The sequence below is a fragment of the Silene latifolia genome, chromosome 9 (assembly GCF_048544455.1).
Source record: "Silene latifolia isolate original U9 population chromosome 9, ASM4854445v1, whole genome shotgun sequence".
Lineage (NCBI taxonomy): Eukaryota > Viridiplantae > Streptophyta > Magnoliopsida > Caryophyllales > Caryophyllaceae > Silene > Silene latifolia.
In genome coordinates, this window is record NC_133534.1 from 3716165 (window position 1) to 3728623 (window position 12459).

The window sequence follows — 12459 nt, forward strand, 5'->3', positions numbered from 1 at the left end:
AAATGGGTCAGATTAGGGTTGCGACAGATGACCGGTTTATATAATTAGGTCGGTTTAGGGTTGGAGTAATGGTGACCCGTTTAATATTGACACGACGACCTAATCTATTGGCCAGGTCTAGTCACAGCCTAATATTCAGCAAGTCTCTCTGGTGAGTTGTGACTGACACATCCGTCACAAACTTGAGACGGATCAAATAATACTCATGTGGGTAGATAAGACAAAACAGATTGCTACTCCTTAGACATTCTGCTTTTGTCTTATCTACCCCGTATGGATAATACTTGACCCGTCACAAGCTTGCGACGGATATGTCCGTCAGAAATGAGAATTTACGAATATTTTATGTGTATTAAAACACAAGTCTTTTTTCAAATCACCAAACTTAATCAAATGATTGTTACTTCACCAAAGCGTAAATGAGACTAACCGAGTAAAACAGAGAGAAGACTATACATGTAAATTGAAAAAAGAAGCATAACGTTCTGGACATAAGACGCTTTCTGAACAATGACGAATCTTGGTGATCATTTCAGAGACATAAAATGTTTAGATCATATCACCAAGATTCGTTATTCACCATGAGTGGTATTTTAATTAAAGGTAAACAAATGGTTGGGACGAAATGAGAAAAGGAAAACATGACTAAATGAGAATTCCTAAACCAGTTTGCAAAATTCATATCTCGATCAAAATCGCCGACCTTACAACATCTATACAGTTTTCAATGCAATGCAATGCAATCCATCTCTGCAAAATCTATACAGTTTTCAATCCCATCTTTCGAGGTTCTTTCTCGGTTTGATACATCAGAATCTAGAACTACATTGCAGACGAAGAATTTCCAGTTCCTAAGCTTTCTTGAACGAGATCAAAAGAGCGCGACCAGCAACACCTAAAAACAAGCTCCCATCTTTCTCAACAAAAACACCCAAATGCCCACATCTAAGCATACAAGACGGACAAACACTTGGACAAAACACGATCTTATACTCGTACTTCTCGGCCCCAGCCTTCTCGATTTGAAACCAGCTGTACACGGTCTTATTCCCGGGATTTCCAATATCACCCCCTGTCGCCACATACCGCTTTCTTGTACCAGCTTCTTGGACTAATTGCCACACAGCCGATTCCAAGCACGGATTGACCACGTTAAACAAGATGTTATAGTCGGTTGAAGCGGTTATTTGGGTGTCTTTCGGGTTTGTAGGGAGGAACCAGACGGGTAATCCCGGGTAGATTTCTACGTTGTGTTGGGTGACGTAAAGAGGGCAGGGTGACGTCCGGTTTCTAGGTGATATTTGAAGACCACCACCATGACCAGGGCTTGATGGGAGGATGTAGTACATTGAATTATGGCGGAGGGGTCGACCCGTGTTGTCGAGGATGACGGTTTTTTCAGTCCTGGAGTTGGGTGTTGGAGAGGAGGAGAAGAGGAATGACAGGAAAAAGAGAGGAAATGGAAGAGTAATGCGCATCATGTTTGAAGGGTTATGGTTACAGTTGACTTGCTGAGATTTGCAGACATTATAGAGTTCTAAAGATAAATCAACGAGGGAATTAAATACAAGTAATACTCCCCTCCACCTTATTCATTTGTTTACTTTTAATTAAAATACTTCTTGCAAAGAATAAAAAAAAAGGTAAATAAATGATTGGGAAAGAGAGAGTACATCACTGTCTATACCACATCGGCACATTTATATCATATATACTTATTACCCTTTCTAACATTATCCGTAGTATGAAGCAGTAATATGCACACATTGATTTGGTGCGTTCGAGTCGAATTTTCAATTAAAATTTTTGTGATTATATTGCCTTTTCCATCATCAAAAGGGTGGTTTATTAACTTGGATCTAGAGCTGAAAAAGAAGGCAGCCTTAGATAACGTAAGTCCATAACCTAATGGTCGGATGTTAGACCAGACAGAAACCGAAATTCAGATGTCAGTTCTTATCTGAGTGACCCGAGTGGTCAACCCAGCCAAAACCGGATTCAACAGAATGGCCTATTCAGTGCCATTGATCACTTGACAACCCATAATCATTTCGAATTTAATCCAAACATGAAATCACATACAGTGTTAGAATCATGACTAACCAGAAAAAAAATCAATCAAAAGAAATGACAAAACTCGAACAAGAAATAACGATGACAGATATTCCAACCCCAATATGATTCACTCTGATTGACAATCCAACAAAAAGTAACTCAAGTAATCCGCTTTGCTAGTTTGCCTTCCAAAATTCAACCACAAAAAATGACGCTCTTCGTATGTGTTCACGAAAACGAGTAAAGACCATACCCACCGGCCACCAGCATGGAAGCCACCACCACTATAGGGGTAGGATAAAAGATGTTGAAATACCAAAGGTCGTAAAGAGACGTGATGGGAAAGAAACAAGTCTTGCAAGATAGAACCAAACCTCTACCGATATGAAAGAAGACAAAGGTAGCACATATGGGTACAAAGACGATTTGTTCATTACAAAAACACAGTGCTGCAAAGCATTAAACGAAAATGTATGAATCCAAGAGATATATAATGGACTTAAAGTAGCGGGAAGTAGGAAGGAACAAAAACGAGTAAAGCATTGTCGACAAAGATTTAACTTCCACTAAACGAGCTTCAAGAGCTCAGCTATTACAAATCCAAATTGTCAAGACCTCATATCATCACATTTGCACGACTAACTTCTTTGCAACCTCAAAAATTACCATATCAAAAGACAAACTCCAGGGTTTAGCTCTTTCCGGCTTGCTTTTCCTTGGTCTTTTGGATCTTCAAAACCTTCTTAACAATCTTTTGCTCTTCAATTAGGAATGCTCTAATGATTCTGCAGTTTTACGAGAAATACATTAAAAATAACCAAAGAGTGTAATGTAAGAAACACCTCATCCTCTTAGTCAAACATTGATTAGAAAGGGACATGAGCAGTGCAGGTACAATAAAAGAGAAGAGACGTACCGCTCTCGGACAGCACCACCAGAAAGAACTCCACCATAAGGACGGTTAACAGTCCTCCTGTTCCTTGGCAATCTGGATCTCTTGTATTCAGTAGGTCTCAAGTGAGGTATCTGCCAAACCAGCACGCATAAAAGATTACTTACATATAAGATATCTCCAAAAGTGAGTGATGAACTAAGAACCGTCATGAATCCAGCTGAATTGCTAAAAAAGTTTAGCATCAAGGTAAAAAGCAGAGGACGTGTAAACATTAATTGATGCTACCCTAAAATGAGATCACTGTGCAAAGCACATAGCTACAAACAAGAAGTCATCGACTACTACTAGATCCAAGGTATATCATGATTCCAAAACCTGCATGTGCCTCCCAGCTCGGTGGCTAATTTTGCAATTAAATCAAAGAGAAAGCCTTTGAGCAAAAATGATTTAAAGCCCTACTGTTAAAACCAAGTTCGGAAAAAATAAGAAAAATTAAAATAATAGGAGATGAAAATGCCCTCAGATCTCATAGCTTTAATAAATCATATGCAGGTAAGCATAGCACAATGACCAAAAGCCTTTACCAACCATAATCGCCTAGATGGGTGGATCTAAAAGAGAGAGAGAGAGAGAGAGAGAGAGAGAGAGAGAGAGAGATGGATAGATAGATAGATATATATATAGAGAGAGAGAAAGAGAGCAAAGATGGCGAGTAAAGGCTAATGGTGACTGAAAGCTATGCAACTGCTCAAGCGTATAGTTTTCCATCATTGGGCAATAACAATGTACATACACACATCCGCAGTAGTCGGTAAATAAAGTTCATAGCTGAAGTTGAATATGTTTCCTTTAAAAATTGAATACTCATCGGAGCGACAGGTAACACTAATCATCTAAGATCAAACATTTACATATAACAGGACCAAAATCCAATACAACTAACAGCAATGTATTGGCCAACAGAAACTACGCTGCACATTAAAAATTACTCCCTTTGTACTCCTACTACTCTTATAGTGATTCTCTTTGTTTGTCATTAAGGGTGTGTTCAGATAGGGAATTGGGAGGGATCTAATCTCTTTTTTTTGGTTGGCAAAATGGGGTGAAGAAATTTGGCGGACGGACAACGAATCGCTCCTACAAGCCAAAATAAATCCCTCAGAAAAAGAACAGATTTGAACTCCGTTATCTCTCCACTCCCCGTCCCTTTCCCATTATTTGTATTCAAGCAAGCCAAAATGGAATATTCAATGAAACATTAAATACATAAGTTTCAGCAACTTAATGGCAAATACCAACACGGTGCCACCATTGGTGGTGTAAATTAAGTCTTCTCAAAACATAGAATAGCATGCAGCAGAAACAAAACACTGACACATTTTCTTAATGTCAATGAAACTACCCTATCCATTACAAAAATCAATCAATGATATTGATTAACAACATTTAGTTCCATCCTAAACTTCCCCAATCTCAACTCTAATTAAAAATCAATACCTCCATCCTAATCATTTGTTTCCATCTGATTAAAATACAGCTAACAAAGCTAACAAAACAAAGGAAAACAAATGATCGGGACGATACGAGGACTTAGCTACTCCCGTTAGCTATAGCTAAGTCGATCATTATCAACGCAACATTACATCAGATACACATAAACAGAATAACTATACGCACAAATTAAATTAAATTAAATCAAATATCATAAAATGAACAACAAAAACAACTAAATTTGTACCCCTTGAATTCTCTTGCCAGTAACAGGACATTTAGGACCACTTGCTCTCTTCTTTGTAGTCTGATACACCAATTTCCCACCTAAATCAACAATGAACAATAATCAAACATCAAAACCAATACAAAATCAAATCAATTTGATAAAAATAACAAAATGTAATTAATTAATTGAATGATTGATTAAATTACCTGGGGTTTTGACGATGCGATGTTGATTAGATTTAGTAGCATAACTGTGACGCCTACGGTATGTTAATCGTTGCACCATTGTTGTCACTCTCCTCTGTTTCTCTCTCTAGAAAATGTGAAGATGATGAAGAATGGCGGAAGAGAATTAGGGTTTTTCGGCGGTGAATTGGGGATTTATTTATGCTGTTATAAGCAAGTGTTGGGATTTTGTTCTCTTCGTATTTGACCTAGATCTAACGGCTGTTATGCAGTCACTCGGTTTGTAGGCGGGTTTACTCGATTATTTTTGGTTTGGGCTTTGGGGGTTTGTCTTTGTTGGGCCTTTGAGACGGGTATATTTGTGTTAAGTTTGAGACAGATCAAATATGTTTATTTGACTTGAATAAGTTAAAAGTGTAATTTGACCTATATGTACACGTAAGCTGATATTTGACTCGTTTTAATATTAAGACGGATATCACTGTCTCAAAAAAAACTATCTGGCTAGCTAATATACTCTAGCCCGGGTCAAACATTAGGGCCGACCCGACCATCCGGTCGATTTTTACTGGGCTCGTGTGACCCGTGACTATCCGATCATGACTCGTCGTAAACTAGGGTCGGGCTCGGGTCAAACAAACTCAACCTGGCCCGTCCTCGACCTGTCTAACCCCGCCTTTGATGTATTGTTTAAAAATAATGCTGAACTAGATAACTCGGCCCGTCCAGACCTGCACTCAACCCTTACCAGGCCGATTTCGGGTCCACCTCCATCAAGCCCTCCACCTACACTGAGCCGAATCCGAGCCCACCTAGCCAAACCTAGCCCGGCCCATGACCACTCATCACACGAAGTAGAGTACGTAATTTGCGTTTTTAATTTTGCATGCTAATAATACTTTTGATAGAGTGAAACAAATTTAATTAATCTCAAAACCTTTTCATTTGTTCAATCATTCATTTTGTTATTTTTGTTTTTGTGATTTTCATTTATTATGTGTCACAATTTTACAGTTCCGCGATCAAAATTATTAACTTGTATCCACCACTGGAGCTCCGTACCATTCTCAGTGAAGACGAACATGAGATGGCTATTCTTGTACAAAGACGGTCTCATACAAAAAAGCTATAAATATATTGCGGACGATAAGAAATGGATCATACGACGCTTTTTCTTATTACCTAATTAGTTTATATGAACAGAAATAATTCCCAAGGAATCCTTAAAACATCCTTGGTAAAAGACACAGCCAAGTTTTAGTTTGTACATTCTATAACATATTCTGTTCTTTGCAGTATATTACTGCAAAGCTACTTCCTGTGATTAATCTACATTAATATCTAAAGGCCGCGGATTATCCCATGATTATTAGAACGGAAAAAGCAAAAATGACGATTCTATATAGACTTTCCTACCAATTATATTTGTTTTGTTCATCTTCTTATGGCACCATAAGAGTTGTTCAGTCGAGAGTGTCGACATGTTGAGCACCCTCGAGACCAGCCGGAGTTCCACCTGTGCAAGGAACATCTCTGGACTTAATCTCGATTCTTGATGCTTTTGGAACTTCCTTACTATGCAATTCCCACTTCTTACCAAGTCCTTTAGCCTTTTCTCCTTCTGCACAGTTTAAAATTTCGGCCCATGATCAGAGTTGTGATTGCATATTATATAACGGTTCAAAAGGGAGCCACAAGGGCGATTTTGTTGTTGACGGGATTTGAACTCAGGTCATGAGTATCACCCATCATGACTTTACCGGCTATGCTAGCTGACATCTGATATAGGGATAATAACATGGAAAAGTATGGCTAGAGTGACAAACCTTGTGAAGACTCGAGCGAGTTTCTGTTAGAAGATCAGTATCTGAAGGGTCTTGCAGATCAACATGAACTCCATGAATACCCATCAGAGTAATTGCATGAACTTCATCTTTATCAGTGCGAATAAAGTCCCAAAATGAGCGCATTGATGACATTATGACTTCTTTCAGCATGCTAATGGAAATAGCCCCCTCTCGGTCTCCTCTCAGTTCGTTCTTAGAATCGTCTGCAAGGCAAATGAGATAAATATGTCACTATGATTGACTCGATTCAGTTCAGTTTCGCAAATGTCAGCTTACGTAGGTTGATAAAACGTCTAATGGGAAAATACAATACCTTTGATCAAGGGAACTTGAAGAAGGTTTGAAACAGCATATCGACTCTTGAGATAATGCTGAACTCTAGGGCCGTGGTGGAAGGGTTCGTCCTCAGTAAACCTCTGCAGGAGTACTTGAAACTTCTGAAATTCCCCTGCAACTTGGTTATACTGACGAAATCCATCGGGATCATGAGTTTGTAACTCCTCAACTTTTCGATATTGCCATTTCAAGATCTCCCATGAGTTACAGATTTGTCCAACATACACCAATTCTAATTCCCTTTTCAGATCTCGGATCAATTTCTTTACATGGTCAGCTTCATGCTTTCTTTGTTTGTTAGACCAGAAATTTTGAGCCAGCACCGATTTCATCACAGGAACCGACACTTTTTTGTTCATGTCCAACTGATCTTGGCTCTTCAACTGAAGAAGACCTACATAAGGCAGAGACATACTATCCATGAATACGGTTCCTCTTAAAACAACCTAATTTTCTTCCAACATTAACCAACATGAGTACACAATTAACTGTCGGACTCTTTCTCGTGATTTTTGTTCAGTGTCCAAGTGTCTCACCCATGTCTGAGCTTTATGCGATACAGGTACACGAGGTAATATGAAGAGTCGGAGTAGCATAGCCGCAGACAGAAAGATGAAACTGAATATACTGTCAGGATTAATTTAGTCAAGTATTCTATGCACAGTCCTTCAGCAAGAGGGTCAAAAGATGCAGGAAAAAAAAAGTACTGCATGCAACTTATGGCATAAGCTTTGTATACTTTCAAAAAATTGACCACAAAATGTTCAAAATTCAAAAGCATGGAATCATGCTCCATATCTTCTAAATTTTATATACCTATTGTTTTTATAAAAGTTTTTTTTTTTTGTTGCATTATTCGGCTCATGCCTAAGCGGTTTCGAGTGTTGATTCATGTTAACAGACCCCAGATCATTTTGGGATTAAGACGTTTTCGTTTGAGTCACATTAGGAATGTGATCATGAACTTTAAACAGAGATGAAATATATGGATGAAAGAACAGACAGATGGAAGTGTACATCATCACAAAAAGTACTTTGATGAGGAAAGTTGGTAGGAAGAAAAAGAAGGATGCATGATACATAATGTGATATACTTCCTTTTAAAAGAGCTCAAGGGAGAAAATCTACATGCATGGGTTTGTGCCTTTGTGGTGGGACTAGTGAGAGCGGATTTTCCATCCAATTTCGTGTCTCATTTTGTGTCCCATCATATTCTTCTGACACATCACCAGTTGAATAGTAAGTAATTCCTACCCAATTTTATTATGCGAAGGATGATGTGTCGCGAGATATAGTCAATAGGACGGGAGATGAGACACAAAAATGGGACAGATGATCTCAACTCCGGACTAATAACTAACTTTATGTACTTTTTCTCATTAATTATGAATTAATTTGCATTGAATAACCATAGAAAGGACACACTCTCCCTATGGGTCTCCATCTCACATAAGAATAGATTATTGTTCACTATTGTGGACCTCTCTTTTGTATGTAGAAATCCTGTCCATGGAAATTATGGGCAACAAAAAAGCACTTAGATGCAAAATTGAGTATCTAATGAGATATAGATATACCTTCCTATGAGGGAACATTTGAATACTCTTAAAGTTTGTTTAGTACTAATAAATTCATAATTACATAATCATCGAGTAATCATGCATTAAAAATGGAATGAGATTACGCTATCAGGTGGTACCAAATTGAGTAACATCAACGTTTACAAGCTTTAGTAGTGTGTTTAGACTAAGCATGGTAGAACTACCTAAAAATAAACAAGATTAAAGATGAAAAAAAAAATTACTCATCGAGCAACCGACTTTGAGGACCACTCTTGTGTAAATAGACTCGTTCTAATTTGTTATCATCATATGGCACCCGATTGTTGTTTTTCTAAGGAATGGTCAATTCAGTAATGAAAAATCATACCACATCAACAAAACAAATCAATTTGATACGCATCTATATGCGTCCAACATGACCAATCTTCCTTAAAACAAAGATCGGTAAAATTATTATGTGGCATGTTTCTGCATACACACTATTACAAGTTTATAACGCGTTGATATAACCTTCCAAAACGAGTCTATGGATCACCAAAAATTTATCGTATTCATTAAAGACTAATCCTTAAATATCGAGACAATCCTTAATCACGATCCTTAATCATTAACAATGAAAATATGGCAAGAGTATAATCACATAAGATCAAGCAATTAATGTTAAAACAGAGGTAATATGATAACTTACCAATTGCATACATGGTTTGCTGACTTGAAATGTCCAACTTCCGCATCTTGTCCAAGTACCTCTTGTAAAAGATCTGGATTTCGTCCATACGATCTTTATGCCTGATTCTTTCATCAATCCGTAATGGCCTCAGATCATCTTCAACTCTAGGAGACTCAGATTCCTCTAAGATAGTGGGAAGTCCACTAACTTTGAGCTGCCTCATCTCCCTTTTCATTTGCCGGATCAATTCCTTTTGTTCCAACAACACATCGTTTTCCACTTGAACTTCCCCTTCATCACAACTCTCAGACGAATCTACCCTTCTCATCTCGTCAAGAGTCGAACATTCCCCATCACTCTCATCAGAATCCGAAAATTCATCAACTGTATGAGGGTCTAGTTCAATGAATGAAGAATCGACTTCCTGATCATGCTCACTTTCAACACTAACATCGTCTAAACTTGAACTATTCCGATCAATTGAAGAATCGTCTAATGACTTAAGTGGATATTCTTCCGAATCCACCATAATCTCATCATGATTACCAAAAACACAATCATGTTCATAAATTGCAGACCAAAAATCATCACTGTTTGCATTAGATGAATGAACATGATCAGAAACTTCAACCCTGTCAATAATTTCATCTAGACTAATCCCCTCTTCTTTTTCAGACAATTCATCTTGGCTTACACTTGACCCGTCTTTCTCATCGAAATTAAGATCACAAACCACAGGACTTTCAACAATTTTGTGCTCAACAACCTCATCTTCCCTACTAAATTGATCATCACATTCATTATGCCCTAAAATTTGGTCATCAAAACCTAAATTTTCGCTTTCACCACATTCAACAACCTCATCTTTTCTACTAAATTGATCATCACATTCATTATGCCCCAAAATTTGGTCATCAAAACCTAAATTTTCGCTTTCGCCACATTCAACAACCTCATCTTCTCTACTCAACCCATCAACACAATCATTATGCACTAAAACATGGTCATCACAACTAGGCTCAAAACCCAAATTCTCGCTTTCGCCACACTTAACAACCTCATCATCTCTACTCAACACATCAGAAACCCTATTTTTAACTAAAGGGGGTTCAAGATTAACATCCAAATCAACAGAAACCCTATTTTTAACTAAAGGGGGTTCAAGATTAACATCCAAATCAACAGAAAACCCCTGAATTTCGTCGTCGAAAAAGGAATCAACTTTCTGAACCAATTCTTGTTTAGGATTGAACCCATCATTAGAAAACACAAACATTTCATGAACAGTAAAGTTCATAGTAGTTTGAACAGGTTCTTCAACAAATGCACAAACACTATTCCCAGAAAAGAACTGATACTTACTTGTATTAGCATTAGCATTCACAACACTTTCCATTTCTTTTTCCTCAATTTGATCATCAAAACCCTTAATTTCTTCAACTTTTTCCTCACTTTTTATACCATGATCATCATTTTCAGTCCAATTTTCCACTTTCTCAACAGAAAATCTGTAACAAACCCAAAATGTCATTAATACAACACATTTGATCACATAATAATCATGAACTATCCCAAAAGTTTACATCTTTAACTAAATAAAAGCGTAAGTCTCTTATAAAACCGTCACATATGAAAATTCACAATTTTACAAATTTAACTAAAAGAGTAAGTCTTTTGTAAAACCGTTTAATCGTGAACAACCCGTATAACAAAAGTGTACAAATTTAACCAAAAGAGTAAGTCTCCTGTAAAATCGTCTCATACGTACCTAGAAAAAAGGCTGAAGACATGAAGAATGTAGCTCCAAAGAGAACACCAAAAGGAATTAACCAAACCAAACATTTTTCTTGTTTACAAAAATTAAAACTTGTTAATAACAAAAACCCATTAAAAATGTGAAATCTTTAGCAAAATTACAATCAACCCACAAAAAAATTCTCCATTTTAAGCAAAGAGAAAAGTAAAAGAACAGTGGGCTGATCGTAGAATTATGGGAAAATGAAAAACATTGGTTAGAAGTCAGAACACAGAGTTTTGACTTATTTCAGCAGAAAATTTTGGTAAGAAACAATTGAGTGAGATTTGTGTATGGAGATGTGTGAGGTACATATATAAGGGAATGTGAAAATTGTGAGGTATTTTGAGCAAACAATTGAGGGAAATAAATCAGGTAGTATTTAATTGTTTATATATACTACTGTATATGGCAGAAAGAAAATTTAAGGATTTTGTTCCATCATTGGGGTTTGGACGGTCGATTGGGGCCTATGGGATACTTAATTGAGTTATTTTTCATTTATGTACTCCGTAATCCGTACCTATTAGAATTTAGAGCTTGAAGTTGTCACTAAGAACTTTATTTAAATAGTTGATTTACTAAATTATAGAGCTGATTCTTAATTTTAAGAATTGGGTTCTAAAATAAGAACTAGTCGTTGCTATGTATATGGAAATGCAACACACATCCTCTCCATTTCTTCTTCTCTCCATTTTCTTCCATTTCCTTTTAACGGTTCGGATCATATTTTAGAATGATCTAATGGTGTAAATAACTGATGAGATAAATGAGGAATAATAATATAATATATGAATGTGAGAGGAAATGGAGAGAAAGAAATGGAGAGGATCCTTGCTTATGGAAATGTGGTGGCCAATGACCATGACGTAGAAAATGTGAAGTGACTTTAAACTTTGTCATAGAAAAAAAAGTTTCTCTATTGTGGATTAAAGTTCTTAACTATTATATAGAGTTCTTCTATTGCTATTGCTATTACTCTTAGTGATCTCGTGATCTGTCTCGTTTTTATCGAGTTTGGATCCTCTATATTTCGTAAAAGAATTAAAAAGGTTTATTTTCGAACATGTTTTTGAGTAAGTGGCGGTTGCACCAGTGGTGGAGCGAGGGAGGGCCTCCGCTATAAAATGAAAACTTCAAAAGACTTGCTGAATTTTGAACTTTTTTCAATTACCTTTTATAGCATTGCTCGTTCGCCCCCGCTGACTTTTTTTTTTTCCACCTAACACGAAATCATGGTTCCGCCATTGGGCTGCATGTTGCAATTTTGTTATTTGTCGTTTCCCCCCTTCAAAAATTGTCGTTTAATGTGTTGGGGGAGGGTTTGCCTATGTCAGGATTCCCGAAATCAATTTCAAAGTTTTTTTTGCTGCGTAAAGTGTAAAGTCATGGTC

General features: G+C 37.1%; 3 protein-coding genes across 4 annotated transcripts; all 3 read right to left on the minus strand.

The window, feature by feature from the left end:
* Positions 1-851: 851 nt before the first annotated feature.
* LOC141600146 (miraculin-like) lies at positions 852-1349 on the minus strand. Its single transcript, XM_074420332.1, has one exon. The coding sequence runs from the start codon at positions 1347-1349 to the stop codon at positions 852-854; it is 498 nt and encodes a 165-aa protein (XP_074276433.1).
* A 1069-nt stretch (positions 1350-2418) lies between these two features.
* On the minus strand, positions 2419-5105 carry LOC141598736 (large ribosomal subunit protein eL34). Its single transcript, XM_074418484.1, has 4 exons — positions 4877-5105; positions 4689-4768; positions 2972-3081; positions 2419-2840 (listed from the first exon to the last, which is right to left on the minus strand). Exons 1-4 carry the CDS (start codon positions 4953-4955, stop codon positions 2747-2749), a joined length of 363 nt encoding a protein of 120 aa, XP_074274585.1. The 5' UTR covers positions 4956-5105; the 3' UTR covers positions 2419-2746.
* Positions 5106-6009: 904 nt separating this feature from the next.
* Positions 6010-11518, minus strand: LOC141598737 (uncharacterized). 2 transcript variants are annotated; one of them, XM_074418486.1, is made up of 6 exons: positions 11039-11211; positions 10461-10778; positions 9289-10409; positions 7016-7432; positions 6682-6905; positions 6010-6476 (listed from the first exon to the last, which is right to left on the minus strand). In XM_074418486.1, the coding sequence occupies exons 1-6, from the start codon at positions 11110-11112 to the stop codon at positions 6225-6227; spliced, it is 2406 nt and encodes an 801-aa protein (XP_074274587.1). In that variant the 5' UTR covers positions 11113-11211; the 3' UTR covers positions 6010-6224. The 2 variants fall into 2 exon arrangements, with proteins under 2 accessions (XP_074274587.1, XP_074274586.1); XM_074418485.1 differs by having other exon boundaries at positions 9289-10778; positions 11039-11518.
* Positions 11519-12459: the final 941 nt, after the last annotated feature.